This window comes from Stenella coeruleoalba, assembly GCF_951394435.1.
Source record: "Stenella coeruleoalba genome assembly, chromosome: 19".
Classification (NCBI taxonomy): Eukaryota; Metazoa; Chordata; class Mammalia; order Artiodactyla; family Delphinidae; genus Stenella; species Stenella coeruleoalba.
In genome coordinates, this window is record NC_137165.1 from 40,402,143 (window position 1) to 40,427,983 (window position 25,841).

The 25,841-nt window shown below is 40.7% G+C and overlaps 1 protein-coding gene across 1 annotated transcript; it reads right to left on the bottom strand.

Annotated features, from left to right (window-relative positions):
* Positions 1 to 262: 262 nt before the first annotated feature.
* Positions 263 to 24,796, bottom strand: IKZF3 (IKAROS family zinc finger 3). Its single transcript, XM_079904885.1, has 5 exons — positions 24,741 to 24,796; positions 23,442 to 23,609; positions 20,619 to 20,735; positions 11,096 to 11,212; positions 263 to 1,279 (listed from the first exon to the last, which is right to left on the bottom strand). The coding sequence occupies exons 1-5, from the start codon at positions 24,763 to 24,765 to the stop codon at positions 576 to 578; spliced, it is 1,131 nt and encodes a 376-aa protein (XP_079761011.1). The 5' UTR covers positions 24,766 to 24,796; the 3' UTR covers positions 263 to 575.
* Positions 24,797 to 25,841: the final 1,045 nt, after the last annotated feature.

The window sequence follows — 25,841 nt, forward strand, 5'->3', positions numbered from 1 at the left end:
GGGACTTCAGTTATTGGTAACATTTTATGGCTGTTCTTTTCCTTATTGTTAGACTATAATTTGCGATGGAAGGTTTATATGCTAACCCTTTAGTCTTGTGTGAAGTGCAGAAGGGCAAGCCTTCCCAGCAAGGTCAGCTGGTCAGCAGTTCTTCTCTGTGGACCTGGGCATATGGCTAAAAGTCTTTTCCACATATGGGTGATGTGTCTCAGAAACAATGTCTCATGCAGCACAACCAGGGGACTCTTCTGGTTGGCAACAGACTCCAAAGAATGCCTGTCTATTGCTGCAAAAGATAATGACCAAATGCTTCATTGGCTTTTAAATATCATAAAATTGAAGTCCCTGACGGGAAAACAAAGGTTTCACAAAAGTAGTAACATGATATATCTGCAAACAATTTCTGAATGGGGACAGCATTTCTCTGCTGCCCATGTGAACGTGATCCTTTGGACACTAAAATGGCATGAAAAGGGATTGGAACTGAGTTTGTTTTGAGAGTGATTTGTTAGGCGAGGGGTATTTTAAAAATGATGTTGAATGCTCAGGTGCAAATCATCTCTGGGCCCAGATCTTCACTTCAGCATGGCTCTGTGTTCTCCTCTGGCTATGTGAGATGAGAACTCATAGCGATCGTGGCTTCGATAGCCACACATGTTACACTCAAAAGGGTCACGAAAGCCGTGGCAACCCATGTGAATAGTGAACATCACGTAATCCAGGAAGAGGACTCGACAGTGGTCACACCGGTACACATCCATCACCTCCCCTTCTTTGTTGATCACTTTGATGGAGTCTCTTGGGCAGATGGGTGGGGGCTTGAGGAGTTCATAAGAGCGGGGGACCTCCTTCAGAAGCGGCATCCCATTGCGGGCCCGAGAAGGGACCATGTGATTTTGCTGGTAGATGTGATTCTGGCGTTCCTCATGGTTGCTGTCAGTGTCCGTGGAGTCGTGGCCACTGTTGTTGGGGGAGAGGCCTCTTTCAGAAGGCAGACTCTTCTCTGGCAGCTGGACATTCTTCTTTTCCAGGTCCTGGGGGGCACCATTCGGCATCTCGGCACGGGTGAGGGCTATGGGGTACATGCTGCTGATAACTGGGACCATCTCTGAGGTGGGAGCAGGCGGTGTCTGGACCAAGGGGCGCAGGGCTTCGGCACCAAGATAGCTGATGGCGTTATTGATGGCCTGGTCCATCATTCGGGTCTGGATTATCTCACTCTCTTTCTCATACACATAGCTGGGATTATAGCTGACGTCAAAGCAGTGGCGCTTCTCACCTAGAACAAGGGAAGGAAAGAGTGACAAAAGGAACAACACAAAGGCAGAGAGTTTGTAAAATTATTTTCTGGAGTCCTTGGAAAGTGAGGAAGGACAAGTGGCCTGTTCAAGAACACTCAGCCCAGACAGAATGGTCCCACACGGGTGTTGAAGCCTCAGGGGACAGTGATTGACAGCACCTGCTTGGACAGTCAAAATAACTGAAACCAGCGGGCAAAAGGGAGAGTCAGAGATGTCACTAAGTTGAGGCTACAATGTGAGTTGTTTCCACTGCTCATGTCAGAGGGAACCCTGGAGAAAAGAAGCAAGAGAACACCAGGAGGGGGCTTAAGAGGGGGCAAGGCAGCCGCCAGTGTGCAGGAGCATGGGGACCTCTGCACTTCTATTGTCCATGAACTCTGAAGACGCAGTCAATCCCCGAACTCTTAGTTTGCTTGTTCTTTTCTGCTTGTAACACTAGGGAGCCGGGGGCCGGAAGTGCTGCAAAAAGTGGGGATGCTCTGGCCTCGGCAGCTTTTTAAATAGCTGCAGAGGCAGAAAAAATAGCCCCCCAAACTCCAGCTTACCACTTCCCAGACACATCAGTTATCAGACTGACTGAGATTTAAATAAAAGAGCTTCAAATGTAGAGAGTTTTAGAAAAGGCTTTTTCTTGATGAAAGATCATCATGATCTTCGCCCTCTTCATAAAGTGTGTTATTCTTCTTTTGCTTGAAAAGATGTATCATTGATACATGTGTGATCATTAGTACTTATCTCACACTTAACTGAAAAATTTACTTGTGGTCACCCTCTCCTACTTCTCATGTCAAACTGCTGAGAAATTTTGAAAACAGAGTTTAGCCACCTTCAGGGCGTGTGGGTGTTGTGTGTTAGAAAACAGAGGCTCTCTGGCCACAGGGAAGGCAGGAGCGGGATCTTCAATGATGGCAGATGTGCTCAATGGTGAGTGGCTGGTAGAGGCAAGAGAAAGTGGGGAAGATGTGTCAAGGGCTGGAGGTGAGGCTAACATTATTGCTGATGCTTTTTCATTCTGTAGACATTGGATTCTGAGAGATTTGCTAAACCGTAGCCTCTCTTCCCTAACATCTCCTAGGCATGTTGTGGTTCCAGAACGTGGCACTGCCATACAGTAGAGGCTTCTGGGAAGACAAAACAGAAGAAAACAAAAAGGATTGGAAGAACCAGTTTCTGTTCTTGAGGTATCTCCAACCTAGTGGGAGAGAAATAAGACTTGGCTAGATGGAATTGGAGAAAAATAAATGTTAAAAGTTGAGAAAGGGCTGCCTTGCTCTATGGAAGCTTTTGATTTTCTTTTAAATGCCATGTTTGAGGCGTTTAAGCAGGGTGGGTGACGTGTCTTCTGTAAAAAGAATGAAAAGGGAAGGGCAGGGTGGTTTGTAAATATACAAACTGTATATTTAAGTGTTATGGGAATGCGAAAAATTCAGGAGTACTTGTGGAAGGGAAAGCATTCTTGGAAAACCTAAATTTTGAGAAGGGTCTTGATGAACTGGTAGGATTTAGATTTTCAGAGACGTAGAAGAGATATCCTAATTGAGGGATGAGCATGAATCAAGACAGACACGTGGGACCGTCCAAGACATGGGCTGGGAGGGGTAAGAGAGTCTGGTTAGAGCAAAATATCAAGAAGTGTGGAAGAAAGTATTTCTCCAAACTTCACTCAGCCCTCCACATTCCGCAATATTCATACCCCAGGGTGGTGTGGTGGTTGGGAGCACGAACTCTAGAGTCAGATGGTGTGGATTCGATGCTGCCTAGTTGTGTGACCTTGGGTAAGTCACTTAACCTGTCTATGGCTCCATGTCCTCACTTAAAATGGGGGTAATAATTGTACCTACCTCAATTGGTAAGCGCTTAGAACAGTGCCTGGCACATAGAAAGCACTTGGTAAATGTTAGGGTTTTTTGTTTGAATCAGCTCGCATTTCCTTCCTTTCTTTTTTTGCTGAAGAAATTTGTTTTTTAAGGAAACTTTATATCACTAACATAAACAGAAAATCAGAATCACTTGCCACAAATATAAGGTAACTATGAAAAATAAAGACAACGAAACAGCAATTTATTAAAGTTTGATCAGATACTGTAAGTACCTGGAGACAAAGATCCCCTCTCTCTTTGCTAAAAATAGAGATTACCAAGTGTGTGATTAGTGTTGAAGACAATTAACATCTTATTACATCTAAATCTTTCTCCTTGGTATAATCAGGAAGATTGAAAGAGAACTAAAAAGAAAATAACTTTCTTGCCATGTGGATCAAGGTTTTCAAATGCTCTGTGAGCCTCCTGGCACTTTGCTGCCAACATTTTAGGAGATACTGAAAAAAGATAACACGTGGTGGGACCAAATGATGGGCATTCTGAATAACCAACCGTAGGGTTTAGATTTGGACAAACGGCAAACCTCTATAAACCGCATTGAGCAAGAGATGCTTGTGGTGAAAATGTTATTTTCAGGATATTAATGTAACAGCAATGTGTAAGATGGACCAGAACAGTGAGAAACTGGAGACAAAAAGACCTGCTAAAAGATCCAATCTAATCAGGTAGATTTGTCCTGTATCCCCACTACCTTAAGGCCAACCTGACAGTTTCCAGACAAATACCTGAGAGAAAAAGTATGCACAGAAAATCACCGTACCTTGGCAACTCCATAAAAAGGAACAGAAACGTAGACCTTTGCCAAAGTAATCAACGGTTCTTCTTTTCAACTGCCAGATTGGATAAGTCTCTGATTAGAGCTGTTTGGAAGAACGAGACTGAGGACATGAAAGCTGTCTAAAGTCACAAATATTCATTCCCCTGAAAGTGACACAGAAATGATGAACTTTGTTTCCTGGCCTTTTCAAGGTTACTGATGATTTTCCAGTGTGGTTGGATCTACTCAGTTCCCCAAATACCGGGGGTCCCTGGAAATCTTTTTAATCTTTTCGCCTAACAGAGAGGCTCCAGAAAGTTTCCGAGGTGGGGCAGGCACATCACAAACTCTGCTTTTATCTCTTCTCCCAAGAGTTGGTTTTACTTAACTAGGCCTACAATTTCATAATCTATACCACCTGCAGCACATGTCAGAAAACAGCTGAGTGCTGAAGTTGTAAGAGGCAAAACAATAAGAGGAAAATCAACCCCTGGATGAGTGGAAATATGTGACTGAGTTCTGTGGTTAACGCAGACCATTGTTCATTGTTAAGAAGATGGGAGAGCCTCAGATCTTCACGTGCACGCAACCTGCACTCATCAGGTCCCCTCATCTCCGAGTTACGGTAACTTGATTAGTGCAGATGATTATCAGTCACCTGTAGACACGATGACTCAATGTGTATGAAACTCAGAAGGGGTAAACTACAGTAATTGAAAAGCCAACAGCTCACGTTTCTTTAGTAATACACTCATAAAAAAGGTTACTCAAACCACAAGAGCACAAGTAACTGCTCCCAAACCTGCACAGAGCTTCTAGTCCAGCTTCTAGTCAAAATCGTACCACACACGTTTGAGTGATTAATGAGAGAAGCTTCGTGCTGAATTACAGGTTTTCTCCCAATGATAGTACAAATGGCAACAACAAGTCCTAAGTTTAGAAACCAAGGCTACTTGGTTGGGCCGTTCCCTACCTGTGATCCCCTTTAAAGGTGTCAATCCCTACCATCTAGGCTTTGGTAACTCTGAACTGAGCAACTGCCTGACCTGAATTGCTGCAATGTGGTGAGGGCATATGGTTGTTGGCTTCTAAGTGCCAACCTGAAAGTACAGAATCATAGCCTAAAGCTAAAAGGGACCTTAGCTGAGCATGTGGATTTAGACCTCTGCCTTTGGGATGGAGGGACAAGATCCACTACTCTAACCTGTTTACTTCTCTACTTCACAGTACCGAGCACTGTGCCTTATATATATAATACCAAGAAGAATAGCTACTATTTATTGAGCCACTACTATATACTCAGTGCTGTCCTAGGTACTTTGCATATTGTCTCACTTTACCTAAGATGAATTATCATCTCTTAGTCAGATGAAGGACCTAAAGCACAAACGGGTTGATTAACTTGCTCAGGTTGCTCAGCTGGTAAATGGAGAACCAGGATGTGATCCAAGGGCCCATATACCTCAGGATATGGCTGAGCATTAACTGCTGTTTCCTGGCTGCTACCTCGCCCATGGCTGCACAACCCCACCACTAGCAATGACTTCAGATTCTCTGCTGGGATGGTTCCCATAGGCAGTAGAAAAGCAACTGTGCTTTGTTCCATATGGACCAGTAGCATGCATTCAAGAAATTTCTATGATGAACAGAGTTGTCATGATGTCCATAAAGTGCTTAACAGAGTACTGGCACATGTAAGCACTCAATAAGTGGTAGATCTATTATTATTGTTATTATTATTGTTATTTGCCTCACACCATGTTAAGTGTTTTGAAGAATACAAACTTAATTGCAATCCAGGAGGAGATGTAGTATGTACACAATTTCATTACAAATTAGTATCCTTAATACTATGTGGTGGAACAAAGTATAGAGTAGCCAAGAGAGTGGAGAGAGAAAAATACGGACCATGTCTCAAATATGCCACGTAACATGGGACAAATATTAATCTATTCTCTCCTCTAAAGTCTCCGTGAAATCTGAGGTGGTAATAGTGGTGGTGCTGGAGACAGTTACACAGATCACAAAAGGCAGACTGTTAAACTCGCCTTGAGTGCAGAGGGAGAACAGAGAAGAGAGAGAATTCAGGCAAGTATGGGAATGGAGACCACGTGGAGGTTTAGGGGGCAGATGGGAGGGAGGGCATTCCAGACAGTGAGCATGGAAAGAAGGATTACAAAGAAGTGGGACTAGTTCATTATTGGCTGAATTAAAAGATTAGTCGGCTGAAATGATACATTCAGAAAAGATAACTTGGAGACAGATTGTGAAAGACTCAGAACGCCTGGGTGGTTTGGATTTTATTCTGATGGGGAGCCATTGAAAGATTTTTTGAAGAGGAGGAGAAATTATTTGAACATTAGAAAAATAACAATTCTGAGGTTACAGTCATCATGATGGGATAATGTGAAATACTGGGGTTTTCTTTAAGCCTTTAAATTTCTTCAAGTCATTTAACTGTATCTGCTGATGCCTTCATACAATTTCCCATGTATCATCGATTGCTCGTACTCCAAGCACATATCCTCCCCCCGAAAAAGGGCAGGTAAGCAGGGTAAATGGAATATCTGATGATGATGATGGCTGATCTCAATTTAAATGAGACTGAAGTGGCTATAACACCTCTTCCAGGAGGAGGAAGGCAGAGGGTAGGAAGCCACAGAACGAGAAGCAGGAAGGAGGAGAGAGAACAGAGAGAGCCATGGGGGTGGCAGAGAGGAAAACTGAGCTGGAAACCACATTTTGTTGCTGCAGAAGCCTTTGTCCTCTGTGAGTCACCGTGAAGTGCTATTTGGTTGTCATCTGCCCTGATGGAGTCACCACAGATCTTTTCTCAAGAAAACACACCCTTAAGAGAGAATGACTGCCCTTCTTCAAGGCTTTTTCTTCCACCAGCTCTCAATGACTAGACCCTTCCCTTTCCAAAGCTCCTGTGTAGCACACATGACGTGCACTGCTCTGGGTGACTTTCTGGGGGAGGAGGGCCTCGGACTGCAGCACTTTATAGACCCAGGCTCTGGCCCTGCTCTGTCACCTACTAGCTGCATCTCTCCATCTTTCCCTTCCCCCTTCCCTCCTTAGTAAAAGAACTTCACTGGGTGGTTCCTAATATCCCTTCAAGCTCAAAAACGTTATGACTTTTGATGCTTATAGGATTAGGGATTTTGGCTCTTTGGGAAGGGATGGGAGAAGATACTTTTTGCTTTTAGAAACAGGTATTAAAACTGCTTCCTGTTGCTCTGTTAACCAAAGCAGACAATTTCTCATTAGTTACTTCACAGGGAGAACCGACAGTGTTTGCTGAAGTGTCAAAACCTCACAACATGTTTACCGGGGGGGTGAGTGAGATCTTTTTTCATGTTCTTTTCAACACGAAAACTTCCTTTAATAAAGTAATACATGAAATTTTAAAAAATAGGGAGATGCTATGGTAACCACTTTGGTCTAAATAACACATCTGTTTTTGGAGAAAGAATGAAAATCAGAGAAAGAAATATGCAGAAATGTAGTCATTTTCCTCCTCCCTTCAGGAGAGAAATCTGGCCTCTATTTTGAGCCAAGTATTTGAAGATGGCCTAGTTAGAAGCATAGTCAAGCAAGTTTGTAACAGGAGAATAAGATTCAGAAAAAAGACAATCCCTAAAGGGCTTAGGTGCTAAAAGTAAGGTCTTCTTGTCCTTTGGAAAGAACAACTAAAAAGAATTATTTTGATGACGTAAAGATGCTGATTTCTAATGAATGTGTGTCAATTTATTTCCTATTTTATAGAAAGCGATTCAAAATTTCTTGGAGAACTAGGGAAAAAGTGATTTCATTTTTCTCCTACTCTTCAACAGAGGCATGTTTTTGTGTTTCTAAATGCATTTAGACTTAATCCAATCCTTCCCTCTTCCTCAGTTCATCTCTAATGGATGAAAAATGCTATCTACTGGTAATTATCTCAAGCCTGTTAGGAAAGTAACAGGCTGACCTGATGGTATAATTTCACCTTTACCCTCATAGTTCAAGAGGTCAGGGAAGCCAAGCTGTGCAACTGTCAACAAGGATTAAAGGGAGTGACTCATTCTTCCTTCATACTTTACCCATTGCCATTTCCCTGGCAGCTGAATCTTTTCAGAAAATGATGCCTTGGAGAGGAAATATAGGAGAGAGAAGAGAAGGAGGGGAGACATTAGCCCCATATGTTTTATATCACTTCATCCCATATACTGCACAGTGTCATAATGTTCCTTTATTTTCCCCTTGATATTACTATTTTCTATCAAAAGGTGGATTCAGTTAAATGATTGAAGGGGTTTCTTTTAGTTTTAAAAAAATCTCTTAAGGTTCAGGGAATAAGCTAATGCTAGAGGATTAGAACAGTGCTCAGGAACAAGAATATCACGTATATGGCAGGAGCTCTGTAACCATTTGCATGATAAATGAATGGACGAAAGAGCAAATGAATAAGTAGTAATGTACTAAGTAAAATATATAAATGTTGAACTAATGCAGCTGTTTTATAGATTCTCAGATTAAATGACATCTTCCTAAAAAAAACCTCCTAAATTATATACCATGGTTTATAACATAAAATAACATACCATATCTGTACAACCTTGAGAAAAAAGTTATCTGAAGTTATACATATGGGTTTATAAACAAAAAGTGGTGCTCATTATTGCTGCCTTTTATAATTCATCTTGCAGACTTACAGAATGGTAGAGCTGCGAGGGACCTTCTCGATCACTTCAACACCTGTTCAGTCTACTCATTTCACAGGTGAGTAAACAGAGGCCCAGAAAGGTTACGTGATTTGTCTAAACATACACAGTTAAGAAATGACTGAACTGGAATCACAACCTCAGTCTTTTGGCTTCTAATCCAGTGCTCTTCCTACTGCACCTTACCACAATTTATAAAAAAACCAAAAATTCCCCCAGCTATTCAGGGCCCCAAAGTCCAGAAGTTGCTACCTCAGCTCAAATCAAGAGCTAACTCTACTGGGTTTCCTTATTCCATCTCAGAGAGAACATGATGGTTCAGAAGATGACAGAGATCAGTACCTACAAGATCAGCACCTCTCCTGAGTCTGGAAATGGAAGAGTGAAAATCCTCTGGTCACAATGGTAATAAACAAATGGAATGGATCCCCTATGCAATAAGCAAAATGGCATGGACTTGGACATGTGAAACATGTGTTTTTAAACCCATGAAGATACCGAAGCAACTTTTATCTTATTAAGTAGGGCTTTAGCTCAAGGACAGGTTTAGGGCAACTATGTGGACTAAGTACCTTCTCTCATATTTTAGTTCTCTTAGACCAACATGCATTGACCATAACTGGATTGAAATTAAGTTACTTTACATTTTTTTTCTTTCCCATTTCTCCCCATGTTTCTCCCCACCCATATCAGCTGCAGCCATTTCTACAGCCAAAACATCCACCAAATTAAATTATACTCATGGCATAGAATAACAATCCAAGTTTCCTTTTGTACGCCAGTCAGAACCTCTTCACATAAGTACAGCTCAAAAGAGGTATGAGCAATGCTCTAAGATAACGTCTTGGAATCACAATTGGTCCACTGTGCCTAAACCCCATATAGAAGTCACTACACGCCCCCTGACATTTCTCACCAAGGAGAGGGAAGATGGTAAAGAGGATAGGGTCTCTCTGAAATGAAATTCACCAACTTTAGTCTGACACAGTTTATTCTTAAAGTGACTAAAAGAATACAATAACTTCTCAGTCAAACAACATAAAGTAAATAAGTATAAATACCAAGCTAGGAGGACAGGAATAAAGACGCACACGTAGAGAATGGACTGGAGGACACGGGGAGGGGGAAGGGTAAGCTGGGACGAAGTGAGAGAGTGGCATGGACTTATAAATACTACCAAATGTAAAATAGATAGCTAGTGGGAAGCAGCCGCATAGCACAGGGAGATCAGCTCAGTGCTTTGTGACCACCCAGAGGGGTGGGATAGGGAGGGTGGGAGGGAGACGCAAGAGGGAGGAGATATGGGGATATATGTATATGTATAGCTGATTCACTTTGTTATACAGCAGAAACTAACACACCATTGTAAAGCAATTATACTCCAATAAAGATGTTAAAAAAAAAACAAAAACAAGCTAGGTAGCTTTGAAATATATGGGTTCTTTCAATATATCTCTATAATTCACATAAAATTAAAAAACTAATTGGACCAGAATAAAGTTTAACCAGATTTAAAAACCAGGAAGGCACTTGATATCTGTAAAAGCTATTGAAAAGAATAAACGCAAAAGGACTGAAGTAAGAAATCAACAGCAGCAGCAAGTAGCTTTGGAAAAACAGACTGACAGGTTTCTAAAATATTACTGGTGTTGAGGGAGGTCTATTTTCGTGTGATAACTATTTTTGTTCAATATCACCGACTTTCAATTTATAGCAAAACCAATACGTTCAATTCAGCTGCCTACTTCACAAATACAAATCTATTTAAAATATCATAGTCACATTTATGTAAACATCTGGGAGAATTCAACACAATATTTCTGCCATTTGGCAGTCCTAACACTTTAATGGACATAATTATTTCTTAGCCATCTCATTCTTGCTGTATTTTTTGACAATGTGAAAACCAATGGTATAAAAATTAACTCCAGTAAGACAAATGATTAAATCAAACCTTGTTATTTAAATCTATGCATTCCCAACCACTTTCTCTTAAAACCAATTCTCAATCAAATTCAAGAAAATATGGCAATACATTTTAGGGCATGAAAAAAGTTTGAGCCTGATAAGGGAACCAAGTTGTAAAACATAGTTGCAAAAGATTACAAAAATGCTATCTTGAACATCTTACTGGTATCAATTGCACAAACTCTCTCATGGAACATATGTCATTCGGAATAAAGAGGAAGGAACAGCATTTTTAACACCAACTTCATTTAAGAAATTGGATACCAAATAATCCCATCTTCAGTAGTTAAGATTCTTTAGTTAAAATATTTTATCATTTGCTCTAGTTACCAAAATGAATCCTGAAGAATAAAAGTTGTACAATGGAAAATCAATTACCTTATTTTAACAGAGATTAAACTAGGAAGGGCCTGTGTAGTAAGCATCCTATGTTATCTCATTCAAACTATCTGCTAACAACAGCAGGAAAATGGGTTGTATTCTTACCAATGAATTTCTGAGGCATTGAGCTTTTTCGCTTTGCCACATTGCTTGCTAATCTGTCCAGAACGAGAGCTCTTTCACTTCCCATCTCTGCTTTGATGTGTCTTGCCTCCGCACTTGCTGGTTTGGAAAAATGAAAAAAGAAGAGGGAAAAGAACACGTTGACAAATGGAGAGAAAAAGAAATAAACTGGAAGGAAAAGTGTCAGAGGTCTGATGCAAACTCTGTTGTTACCTGTTATTACTGCTCAGATTCTTGCCTGGGTTACCTGCTGTGGTCAGTGAAGCCAACACCAGGGCACATTCAAATCTTGCAGTCTTATGCCGACATGGGAAAGCCCAACCCATCCCCAACCAGTACCTTCATTAGCAAGAGGAAGTATTAAATAAACAGCCTGGACGTGGTTGGTTGCAAAAAGATAGATAGATGGAGATCTTCTAACCCCCGATCAGCCTTCTTTCTGATTCTGAGTAACTGCATGTGACACCTGCAGACTGATATAATTCTTCTTAACAACTTTGAAAAAAAAAAGGCCGGTGCCCCAGATTTACTGCTATGTTTATGTTAATAGCACTTTTGAAAATAGATACACTTACCCAGACAGCGAGAAATCTACTCAGTGATTTGTGTATTGAAATTCTGAGTGTTTTTTTCTTTTTCTTTTTTTTCCAGCATGCTCCTTTCAGTTCCTGTCTTTTAAATTATATTTTTCTGGTCTCTGCATTATCTGTTTCATATGCTCTTCACATTTCAAAACTGTCTCAGTTAAAATTTCCCTGAGCAACACTTCTGTCTTGAAATTAAAGAACAATTTGTATAATGCATCTTTATTATATTTCTAATGAAAAATGTGAATAAAAACTGCCTAAGAATATGGTCCAATTGTCAATCCACAAATAGACCTTTAAGTGGTATAGGTCTGTTGTTCTCAGACCTGCCTGAACATTAGAATCACCTTAAGAGCATAGAAGACACACATGCCCAGGCCCCGCTTCAGATCAATTAAATCAGGATCTCTGGTGTAGGGGCCTAGGCAACAGCATTTTTTTTTTTTTTTTTTTTTTTTTTTTTTAGCGTTACGCGGACCTCTCACTGTTGTGGCCTCTCCCATTGCGGAGCACAGGCTCCGGACGCGCAGGCTCAGCGGCTATGGCTCACGGGCCCAGCCGCTCCGCGGCATGTGGGATCTTCCCGGACCGGGGCACGAACCCGCGTCCCCTGCATCGGCAGGCGGACTCTCAACCACTGCGCCACCAGGGAAGGCCGGCAACAGCACTTTTAAAGCTCTCCAGATGATTTTTTTTTTTTTTTTTTTTTTTGCGGTACGCGGGCCTCTCACTGTTGTGGCCTCTCCCCTTGCGGAGCACAGGCTCCGGACGCGCAGGCTCAGCAACCATGGCTCACGGGCCTAGCCGCTCCGCGGCATGTGGGATCTTCCCGAACCGGGGCACGAACCGGTGTCCCCTGCATCGGCAGGCGAACTCTCAACCACTGCGCCACCAGGAAAGCCCCTCTCCAGATGATTTTTAAGATGCAGCAAGAATTGAGAACCGCTAGAAGAATATATAAATAGTGCCAACATCGAATCAACTAAATAGTAAATTGGAATAAATATAGTACAATTTAGTCTGGTACATCAGGCAATACCCAATGAGAGTTTATGTCTGAAGTTCAAAGAGATACCAGCTGCTCTAAATACAAGGCTTTAAATGTTAACACATGATGCTAGCCAAAGCTAGGGATCAGTAAACTTTTTCTGTAAAGGGTCAGATAGATAGTAAGTATTTTAAACTTTGTGGGACACGTACAGTCTCTGTTCCATATTCTTTGGTTCTTCCTTGACCTTTAAAAATGTAAAAACCCCTGTGCACAAATAGGCCGCTGGCTACATTTGGCCTGAGGGTCATAGTTTTGCTCACCCCTGCCCTAAGCAAACATGTTGTGATGCTACAAACATTTCCCTCTGTTTTTTCATAAGCATTTCAGGGTGTCCAAGCTAAAATGAAGTATCTGTACATTCTTAATGTCTCTAAGGAAGAAGAAATTGAAATCAGCTTAAGTGACTAGAGTAAAAAGCAAGTGATGATTTTTACAGAATGGACTTTTTTTCCCCCAAATACATACACAGATTTAGGAATTGTCAGTGCTCATTCTGTAGCTGAAGAGTTTGCTGTGTGAAGAGATTCTGATATACAGAAAAAATGTCACAAGTTCCATGGTCTCTCAGATATTCAGTATCGTAAATGGACATGCCCAGAGAGAATAAAACTGGCCATCTCTGAAGTAAATGAAAGACAAAAAAAGACCTCAAGGAAGGGACTTCCCTGGTGGCACACTGGTTAAGAATCCACCTGTCAATGCAGGGGACAGGGGTTCAATCCCTGGTCCAGGAAGATCCCACAAGCCGCGGAGCAACTAAGCCCGTGTGCCACAACTACTGAGACTGCGCTCTAAAGCCTGTGAGTCACAACTACTGAGCCCACGTGTCTGGAGCCTGTACTTTGCAACAAGAGAAGCCACCACAATGAGAAGCCCGCACACTGCAATGAAGAGTAGCCCCCACTCGCCACAACTAGAGAAAGCTCATGAGCAGCAACGAAGACCCAACGCAGCCAAAAATAAATAAATAAATAGATAGATAGAAGGAAAGACCTCAAGGGCAAGACTATCAAGAACGGCCAGGGTGGGAGACCAAAGCCAAATGAGAAAGAGAGAATTCAAAGTATTAAATATTTTTCATTTTATTATTGGCATGGTTTTGGTTCTGTTTTTTTAAAACTCCTTGACAGTCATTACACAATAAATTATAAAGCTCAGTGTTTTAAAAATTCAAGAATAATGGCTCCAAAAATGAATAAGAGAAGAGAATGATGACAATGACCATATTTACTAGACTTTGTGAGTTTCTTATCAAAAATAATTCTATGCTCTAAAGAAATAAATCCCAGCCTCCAGTTTAAGCTATAACAACACTATTTGTGTAAATGAAAACAATAAGGGTCCGAATAAGGGAACTGGGCAGCTTTGGGGCCAGTGGTAAAGCACTGCGGCTTTAGCTGACCGATCGTTGTAAATAACGGGCACTTTAGTGACAGAACACTGCTGTTGAGTGAAGTGGGTTAAATTCTGTCCAGCACAGGGATAGGTTTAAATGACCAAACAGGAAACTATTATACATATTATTTCCTTTCACACAAACCACCACCAGATGTGGCACTACCCAGAGCCCCAAGAGCAGAGAGATGAAAGACAAAGGCCTGGGATTTGAAATAAGTTCCTGAGGCTGTTAGAAGGAGGCTTTTTCTTAGAAGCATCAGAGAGGCAGCTAAGTTTGTGCTTTGACTAGGAACATTCATTCTGGTTCCAGCAACTTTGAGAGCATTAAAGCCAGGTAAGGTCCTCCCCCACCCCCATGCCTACCCCATGTAGTTATTATCAAAAAAGATTTATAGTAAAACAAGAATGAAAAACAGTACTTTGGGAATTTTTAACTTTATCCCCATTTTACCACTACTCTTATTAAGTCTTTTAGTTACTCCTCTAACGGCCCCATCATTACCCAGAGATCTGTTTGTCAGTCCCAGTACTTACTGCAAGCATTAAGCTGCCAGTCTAGTTTTCCCATTCGGCTCTCAGCATCTCCCTACATTTTACCAAAGCCACCATCAATTACCACAAGCATCTTTCCGAGGACACATACTCTATATACTCTATATTTGGAAGGAGGGTAAAGCGGGGATACGCTGACCTAAATAACATAATTGGGGCATGTCACTAAATGGCAACCTTCAGAGATAACATCATCTTTTATCCCTGGTTACTCACCAAGCTTGTCATGACAGTCATTTCTAGGTAAATCTTACTCTGGAAATCAGTGACCAAATGCCTGACATTTAAAAAGATAAAATTCTGGAGTGTTTACGGAGAGACTGATAATTTGAGGCAAGGGTGGAGACTTTCCCATATTCCACAACTCTGGTTGGATTGAAAGGAATCCTCTGAAACTACTAATGTAGAGGGCTGCCATCTACCCACACCCACCCGCAGGGTCATTCACTCAAAATATCAGCTCCAAGATCCCAATCCTCACTGTACATGTGAACACACTCTAGAGATTAAGTTCATCTTTACTGAGTTAACTGTGTTTTCTAATTGGCAAGTTAGGCAAAGGCTAAAGTTTCAACTGACTATGGTATACTCTCATTTTCTTTCCCAAACTCTCAGTCTTGTGCCTTGCAGTTGTTGGACAGCTGCTGTACTAAACGAACACCCTTTAAAACACAAAGAAATGCTTTGGAGTCAAGCCAATCTCTTTGGGATTACAAGGAGTTTAGGCAGTACACTGAAAGGGGGAAAAGAAAAAAGAGGACTTGGCGTTTGGTCCTCTGCTTCAACTTTAAGACCCGACTGTCTATTTATACAAATAGTCTAGACTTGTTATCTTGCCACATCACATCTCAGAATGTAAGTGGAGGGAAACCAGTTTGGCAAGATAGTAAGGGAACAAGATAATGGGTTTAAACAACGAAATAGGAAATCCGTTCCTGGGTGGTGTTTGGCAGTTTAGTGTTGCAAGGGGTGGGTGTGGGGAATATGGGACGGTGGCAAGGGACAATTTGCACACTTGGTTCATGAGTGAGCACAGTGGGAGTAGGACTATAATTCGGGGTCAACTCCCCTTCATGTTACTTGCCTACTAGTATATAGTGGATATACCCATTTTCATTAGCAAAATGATTTTAATGACATGTTGAAAAAATAAATAATAAAACTCATACGAAGTCAAAATTACAGAATAGGTTACTACCTTTAATCTCTGCAAAAATATTAATAGTTTGTCTGGGTTTTAGCTAACTGTTTGCATGATGCCATTTCTATTTCAAAGTGATTGCAGATTTAACTATATAATTCGTTGTGTTTTTGTTTTTGTTCAAAATCCTTCATTAGATCTTGACGTGTTAAATGGATCTCAAATAAGAGGCATTTCTTCCTGTCTCTTCTATGGTGTGGTCAGCCAGTAACTGATGGAGAGTGGAACAAAGGGGTGTTATTATGCAATAAGAATTGTCTAACAAGAGACTGCTATCAAAGAGCAAGGCAGGTTCTAACAAAAAAGTTACATAAAACTGTTGCCTTTTTGAGCAAGTAGAATGAATACTACTTGTTGAGTTAGTATTGATTTTCTAATAATCTGTTGGGGAAAGAGACATTTAAAACACTTTAAGCTTTTTCTTTGGACTGCTATTTGGTAAAAATATAAATTTATTCTGAAACTCTCATGCTTGTATTATCTCAACCGCAACAATGAGAATGAAGATAAAAGGTTTTGACTCCTAGATTCATAAATAAATATAATTATTCAATTAGTTTAAAAATCTTGTTATTACTAGAACTCATTGTCATACAAAAATATGTCCTACTCCAAGTATTCATAATTTGTGTGAAATGAGGCTAAATGAATCTCTATACCAGCTGTTAGTCCCCTTCTGGAATAAGGATCAAGCTAATGAGAAAATGAAATCTGTGATCGTCTATATTCATTCTTCTTTTCATATATACTCCATTAAGACAGGATTAGAGTATCTTGATGATGTCTGGTATAAAAACTTGGACTGAAGTAACACTATCACATGTATCTCTATTAGACCTTTATATTAACAGATCAAGTACCTGGTCCCTTGTTGGACTGTGAATACTTTAAGGGTAGGGGCTTAACCTTCACTCATCTTTATAAACAGCTCTGACACACAGCCTGGCACATGAGAATCCAACGCATGCTATCTGAACAAAAGAAAATGATTAGCAAGGCCAGAAGTCCTGTTGCCCAACACGACCTTCTTTTGCAGATTGGTCTCCGGTCCAAGACCTTTTCATTCGTTCTGCTTCCATAAAGACCTGCTTCCTGACTGGGGCAGGTTTGTCCCAAGGCTTGGCTCTCACTCTAGGCTGCACTTCAATTTACAATAAGCCCTTGATGAATAAGTGCCACATCCACAGTGCAGCAGCATCACTTTAAAAGCTAGGGATGGGGCTTCCCTGGTGGTGCAGTGGTTAGGAATCCACCTGCCAATGCAGGGGACACCGGTTCGAGCCCTGGTCCGGGAAGATCCCACATGCCTTGGAGCAATTAAGCCTGTGTGCCACAACTACTGAGCCTGCGCTCTAGAGCCCGTGAGCCACAACTACTAAGCCCACATGCCACAACTACTGAAGGCTGCACACCTAGAGCCCATGCTCTGCAACAAGAGCAGCCACCGCAATGAGAAGCCCACGCACTGCAACGAAGAGTGGGCCCCACTCGCTGCAACTAGAGAAAGCCCAGGCACAGCAATGAAGAACCAACGCAGCTAAAAATAAATAAATAAAATAAATAAATTTAAAAATAAAATAAAAGCTAGGGAGGTACCGCTGGTGACACTATATTGGTCAGGCTCAAAATGGAACACTGTGTCCAGACTGGGACTCCCAATTTTAAGAAGGAAACAGAAATGGAAACCACGTAGGGAGCTGTGGCAATAGTTAAAGGATTGGCTTGTGTTTGAGTAAACATTCTTTATATTTTGAATTTCAGGAAAAATCATGAGAACTATTTGAAATATCAAAGATAGACAGGACATGCAGTATTTATTATATTTGATTAACCTGTGACTTTATACACTTTCTAACCTGAAACCACCATAACGACATATTTGTTTTTTTAAAAAATCAAGAGTTGCTGACTTAGTTGACCCTTTATTTTTTTGCTGAGACTTAAAGTGTGTTGCATGGATCCATCAAACCAGCCTATGAAATGCAAATTAACTCAACCTCCGTATTTCAGTATTTCCTGAATCACCTTATACCACTGAAGATAGTGAAAACATTTCTTTTGATACTTTTCTAATATGAAATTCCTAAAAAAGGTCATGGGAATGGGAAGTAAGGTTACCTTGCTTCAAAATCAGTAATTTTGAACTTACTGTTCATAGAGGATGTTTTACTCAATTTTTTCCCCTGCTTCCAGGACAATCAAGACATATGCATATGTATGTGCCTATTAGTATGTGTGTTACTCTACTCTTGCTAACTAGATAATACATAACCTTTAAAATATATATAGCTAATTAAGCCATTTTTCCAAAAGTGGGAAAAAAACCAAATGTCCATTAACTGATAAATGGACAGATAAAATGCAATGAATCCATATAATGGAATATTATTCAGCCATAAAAAGGAATGAAGTACTACCACGTGGATGAACCCTGAAAACATTATGCTGAGTGAAAGAAGGCAGACATAAAAGGCTACACATTATATGATTCTATTCACGTGACATGTTCAGAATAGGCAAATCCACAGAGACAGAAAGTAGATTAATGGTTGCTGGGGGCTGGAGAGAGGGGGAACAGGAGTGACTGCTAATAGGTACAGGGCTTCTTCTGGGAGTGACAAAAATGTTATGAAATTAGAGTGGTGATGGTTGTATAACTTTGTGAATATGTTTAAAACTACTGAATTGTACACTTTAAAAGGGTGAGTTTAATGGTATGTGAATTATGTCCCAATATGTCTTTGAAAATAAAAAAAATAGCTAATCATGAAAACAACAAAAGTTCTAGTGATTTTTAAGTAAGTCACTGAATTTTTGATGAGTCTCAATATCCTCACCTCTAAAATGAACAGGTGATAGGGAGGGTGGGAGGGAGGCACAAGACGGAGGGGCTATGGGGATATATGTATACATACACCTGATTCACTTTGTTATACAGCAGAAATTAACACAACATAGTAAAGCAATTATACTCCAATAAAGATGTCAAAAAATAAAATAAAATGAACAGGTGGGATTAGATGCTCTCTTTAATCCTTCTTGCTTTAAATACCAATGATTCTATTTGGAATATAATAGATTTTCATAACTTGAGAATTTCTCACAGTAAGAGCTTTGTCTATTGTCTGAAATGGAACGTCAAGTAAAGATGCCCAGGTATTGCCTGACTAACCTTAAGCATGTTGCTTTAAGACGTCAAAACCCAAGTTTTAGGTGCCTTTTTTTTTCTTAAGAGTAAACATTTCGTTTTAGAAATAAGGAGGAAATTCAACTCCTTGATAAAACTAAAGATGCCATCAGGATAAAAAGCAGAAGCAGTGCAAACCAACAGAATTCAGTTGGCCAGCTCCTAACACCATAAAATAGGCTTTATCTAAAACAAAAGGTTCCTCTCACTCAAAACGGGTACAGTTAAACTACTCATGATTTGCACTGCATTTTTCCTGAGTTTCACATTGTTTCTGTCACTTTTTTGTAATCTTTCTGTTTTAGAATGTTCAAACGATTCAATTGCAACTACTGCTGTCAAACACCAAATCCCACGAGGGTTTATACCTACTCTAAATAAGCAACTGGTTCAAGTAAACAAATAAAAATATCAGGCAATCCAAGCTGCAGAACCAGGCTGATGGTCAACTATATGGGTCAAAGGACAACTGCAGAGATGTGACACAAAAAAGTTTCAGGTTATTTCAACTCAAGAATGAAAGGAAATAAAACCACAACTGATACATGGAAAGACATCCAGTGTTTCAACCAATTGTCACTAGGCATGTAATTCAAAACACTGAATAAAATATGAAATTCCCAGAACCAAACATAAGCATCACAATAAATCATATGAGTTGACAAATACATGATCTGGCGGCCTTGCGCAAAGAAAATCCTTTTGGTTTTAATGGACCCTGCCTTTGCCACCCCTCACACTGCCTTTACCCTCAATCTTTACCATTTCAGTTAATGGCAACTGCATTCTTCATCACATCCCACAACAATCTGTTAAGAAATCCTGTTGGTTCTATCTTTAAACTATACTGTATAGAGTTAAAACACTTTGTACCACCTCTACCATTACCAAGACATAATTTTTTCTTGCTTGAATTATTGCAGTGGCCTTCTAACTGGACTCCCCAATTTCTAATCTTATCCCAAATACAACCTATCCTCAGTAGCAAGTAGAGTGATTTTTTTTTCAAATGAGAAGTCCAATCACGTCACCTCTCTGTTCAAAATCCTCTGAAGATTTTTAATTTCACTCAGAGAAAAATCCAAGTCTTTACAATGGCCTACAAGGCCTGATAAGAGCTGGTTTCCTATTTCCTCTCTGGCCTCATGTCCCACTACTCACTCTGTTCCAGCCACAAAGGGCTAGCTATACTTCTTCAAATTCAAGGCCCAGGTCCTTTTCACTTGCTATTTCCAAGTTATCTGCAGGGCTCTCTCCTTATGCTTTTAAGTCTGTTAAAATGTCAGCTCCTTGATGTTTTTCCTGATTTACCATCAGCCCCCAGTACCTGCATTATTTTTCTCAATAGCAATTACTACCTTCTCTTGTGTAAGGTACTTATTCTCTTTGTTTCTAGTCTGTCTTTCCCGATGAAAATATAAACTCCAGGAGGGCAGGATTTTTTTGTATTTTTGTCTACTGTTGTATCCTACCACCTAGAACAGCGGATGCTCACTAAATATGTGCAGAACGGTGTCGCATGAACTCACCAGTCTCAGCCAGGTCAGTGCTCTGAAGAAATGTACGGCAGCGCTCCTTGTGCTCCTCAAGGGAACTTCTCTGCTTGTAACTCCTGCCGCAAAACTCACATTTATAGGGTTTCTCAACTATAAGGAGAGCACAAGGGGTACTCAGTGACCCTCAGGGGTTATAGAACAAATGGTGTATTGGGGCCCTGTGAAAACTGTCCACTAGGAATGAGACTGCTGACAGAAGCCAGAGTATTTGGATACTTGTGCACTTACAATTACTTTTAAATTTAGTCAACTGAAATAAGGTTATGGCCTATGATTGACTATCATGTTATTCTTTGAAAGGATAGGGTCTTTTCACAAATGAAAGGATTTGGATTTAATGACTATCATGGAGCATAGTGTTTTGGCTCCCGATCCAATCTTGCTTCTTCAGGAAAAAAATAAAAATAGGAACTTTTTATTTTTCAAGGAGGTTAGTGTGGTTTAAGAATGAAGTAGGGGGCTTCCCTGGTGGTGCAGTGGTTGAGAGTCTGCCTGCTAGTGCAGGGGACACGGGTTCGAGCCCTGGTCTGAGAGGATCCCACATGCCGCGGAGCAACTGGGCCCGTGAGCCACAACTACTGAGCCTGCGCGTCTGGAGCCTCTGCTCTGCAACAAGAGAGGCCGCGACAGTGAGAGGCCCGCGCACCGCAATGAAGAGCGGCCCCCGCTTGCCGCAACTGGAGAAAGCCCTCGCACACAAGTGAAGACCCAACACAGCCAAAAATAAATAAATAAAATTTAAAAAAAAAAAGAATGAAGTAGGAAGAAATCCCATATTCTGCGACATCCAGCTGGCTGTAAGTAAAGAATGCTGTAGTTTGTGGGAGTTAGTCATTCAGTCTTTTTAGAGCATTGACGTATTTCGATAAATGTAGCTTGTCCTTGCTCAGTGGCTATAGCAAAGTCTGGGCTCAATCAATAAAAACTGACCTAACCAACTAAGGATAGTTTTTGTTTTCTTTTTTTAAATTAATTTATTTATTTTTGGCTGTGTTGCGTCTTCGTTGCTGCGCACGGGCTTTCTCTAATTGTGGCGAGCAGGTGCTACTCTTTGTTGCGGTGCGCGGGCTTCTCATTGTGGTGGCTTCTCTTGTTGCGGAGCACGGGCTCTAGGCACGCGGGCTTCAGCAGTTGCAGCACGTGGGCTCAGCTGCTGTGGCTCGCGGGCTCTAGAGCTCAGGCTCAGTAGTTGTGGCGCATGGGCTTAGTTGCTCCGCGGCATGTAGGATCTTCCCGGACCAGGGCTCGAACCCCTGTCCCCTGCATTGGCAGGCGGATTCTCAACCACTGTGCCACCAGGGAAGCCCCTGAGGATAGTTTTGAATAATAGAAATAAGAAGGAATTGCCAAAATGACTTCATCTTAACTTCTAAGATAAAGCAAAAGTTTCCTCAAAAGTTCATCCATACAATTCAGGCCACCTTTAACCTCCTAACTCCTCCAAATGAGTTATTTTTTAAATTATGTAAGTAATAACTTCAATTCTGTGTGCGGGGCTAGGCTTTCTGACTTGTCGATGAAATATACCCCATGAATTTTTCAGTTTTAGGGACTGAGATTTTTTAATTTTCTAATCCTCTTGCTCGGTTTAAAACAGTGCCTTTGGGACTTAAAGCACTAAAAGATCCTTATGGAATCCCAAGTTAAAATAAATGCAGCTCTGTTAGGGCTAAGAATGTTAAGTTTCTGCATAAATTGGGGTCCTCTAGAATCTGTCTTAAAAATGACTATTATTGTTGGATCTTACTTGGAAAAAGCAACAGAAAAGAACTACTCTAATTTTTTGGACCAAACTCAGTCGTAATTCATTACTTTGAACAATGAGCTGTAAAAGAAACCCTTCTTTTGCCACTTATGATCTCTCATGGTGGGTTTCGTTGGGGCTGATTTGTTTAATGCTTAGTCTCTGCATTGTGACCAGTTGCGGGTTTGGGGCTGGGTTTTCATCAAAGCAGAATGTGAATTGACATAAAAACAAAGCTCTTCAATTAAAATTTTGTCAGATAACATCAAGAACATGAGGTCCCAAATTTGAAAATAAACTCAGTTTTATTTTTCTAGGAGGGAAATTCTAAATGTTGAAAAAAATGTATCTTCCGTGGTTAAAATAGGAGCGAAAACATCAAGACAGAACATAGCTTTTTATGAATTCTTACTGCTGCTCATCTTTTAGAGACTAAAAATAAATAGGCTGATGAAGAAGAAAGTTGGGTTTAAGAAATTTAGCTCATATATACCTAAAACTAATACTATGTTATATTGTCAATTATATCTCAATGCAAAAAAAAGAAATTTAGACCAGAATGGCCAAAACTCCCCAATTTAGCCCAGACTAGCCAAAACTAACCCCCAACAATGAGTCATACCCAGTTTACAGTTTTACATAATTTACAAACAGTACATCATTTGCTTTATCCAGACTTTTGAATGAAAAGTATGTGTGTATATTTTTAGGAAAATAATCTTTTAATAAAGTTTACCATAAAAATACTGATGGCTATAATTTTTTTTGCAAAAATTAAAAAAGCATTTTTATAGGGCAGGCTTTTCCTGTCTGACTGTGATGTTCTCTAGGGGCGCAAAGATGGTACGGAGGTGATCAACCCCATTGAGCCAGACGGAGAGCAATTAACGCCTTAATGGAAGTGCAATTAGCCCTAGAGGTCTCTGCTGTTGTAACCCTTCAGAACCGGAGTGACAGATTAAAACCTCCACACTTAACTCTTTCTAGTTTCCGCAATGGGCACTGAGGAACACACATTAACTAGATATGGAATGCTCATTGCTCTCACTTACCAGAATGTGTCCTAAGATGACCTGTGAGTGCATCTCTTCTCTGGCATGCATAGTTGCAGAGGTGACACTTAAAAGGTTTTTCCCCTGTGTGCAGTTTAATGTGGCGGAGGAGGTTACCTTTCTGAGTAAAAGATGCCCCACACTGATTACACTGGAATGGGCGTTCACCTTTAAAAAGGACAAAAAAGAGATTTCTGATCACCCAGCAAGTGGCGAAACATATGCACAGATTAGATGCCTATGGCAAAAGCTCATTTTTTAGATAGTTTCTGTTCGTATTGGGATCAGATGGGCGCTGTATTTCAAGGCAAGCCTAAGACTTACTTATGGAATCTTCCCTCCAGAAGAGAAAAAGCACTCACCTAGCGAGGCTACTTGAGGCATCTTGTCTTGGATCAGAGCAAAAAAATAAGAGCAGCTTTAGAAGTGCTTTCTAGATTTAAGTTTTTACATTACTTAGCATTCCTTTTGAATGTAATCTCAATCTGTAAAAAGAGTCACAGACTGAAGTCCTAACAAGGTATAAAGAGCCAGAAGTGTTTTTTTTCTTTAATTCAAGAAATGCTTTTTAAAGTCGTCATATCCGATGTCAGATGAAATCTATTGGGCTCACTGGGAGTGTTATGTTTGTATGCATTTCTATTGACTGCCTTTTTGTTGTCCGAAAATAAATTTTTTAAAATTGTTAATAAAAGCTATGTCCTGGGCTTCCCTGGTGGCGCAGTGGTTGAGAGTCCGCCTGCCGATGCAGGGGACACGGGTTCGTGCCCCGGTCTGGGAAGATCCCACATGCCGCGGAGCGGTTGGGCCCGTGAGCCGTGGCCACTGAGCCTGCGCATCCGGAGCCTGTGCTCCGCGACGTAAGAGGCCACAGCAGTGAGAGGCCCGCGTACAGCAAAAAAAAAAAGCTATGTCCTTTCATCTACCAAATTTGAACTCAATACAATGAGATCTGCTTTTTTAAAAGTTATGCAAAAATATATGAAAGACGCCTAAAAAGCATATCACACAATTTAACTCCCACTTATTAACTGAAGAAAAATATGTGGCTGACCTAGAACACTGTGCTCTCTACAGTCTTCTTTTATTCATAGCATTTGCAATATGTTTGCCAAATGCACCATGAAGCAGGAATAAAAATCACTGGGTAAATGGAAATACAGAGAGGGAGAGATACATCAGAATTTTAGCAAAAATCAATGAAAGTAATCAAAAGTAAGTCTTAAATACCACAACTTCTTTTCTCCTGTGGTTGAATTAGGACAGTTTTCAGAACAATGGATAAAGGAGACTATTTACCAGTATGGCTCCGCTTATGAACCATTAAGACATTGAAGCTAATGCAGGATAATCCACACACATCGCAGTTCATCTTGCCGCTGGTTGGCCTGCTGCTATCGTATGAGACAACGTGTCTCTCCAACTTAATGTTTTCATATTCATTATATTCTCTTGAATAGCTGTAAGGAACTTCAGGCTCTTCTGCATTTCCCAAGGGTTCTGGCTTTAAAACATTCTCATCCCCTTCACTGTATTCATCTTTCACTTTCATTGAATCATCTGCAGGGAGGAAAATGCAAGAAATGAACAATGATTGGTTTTGGAGCTATCAAAGCAGCTCAAAGAGCAGAGACCCACAACTGACAATTAAATACCAAATGAAGCTAACAATATTGTACATCCACAAAACAAGAAAATACCATTAGGATGATCACACGTTATTTGAATTCAGAACCATAGTCAGGGGAAAACACAGACACATGCACGCACCTGCGCACACGCGCGCGCACGCACACAAAGAGATGACAGCGTTTTAGGCCATCCAGAAAATTAGAGAGAATAGATTTTAGCTATAACTGTTCAAAGCGACTATGAAGAAAACATTTTGAGCAATTCTTCTCCAGTACCGGGGGAGGAGAAAGGTTCTCAGATTTAGTACTCTTTTGGTGGTTGCAGTTACAAGGCAAGGTGATGTTCTCCTTGGCTTCAAGAAGAAAATGCTGCTTTAATTCTTCAATTGCATCCAATTTATGCCACTAAGACTGAGAGTTGAATAGTTAACATGTTTTTTTCTGATTTTAAGCCATGCTCTGCCTCTTCCCCTTCCATGTATACCAACTGCTAAAATGAGTCTTATCTCTCTCTCTCTCGGAACCAATAAAGAGAGAACACTGAATGTAGAGGAAGCTGGCAGTACTAGTGAAATAGTGTTGAGAAAGATAAAAGGAGAAGTAATCCTTTAACATAACCTTCTAAGGAGTCATTTTCATTGACACAGGTAAATGAAGCTCAACCTAAGCAAGGGGAAGGGCACCTATACCCAAGTTAGGGAGGACTAAACTCGAGGTCCTAGAGTTGTAGGACTGGATAGGAGAGGTGGGGCTGGCCAAAGTGAGTTGG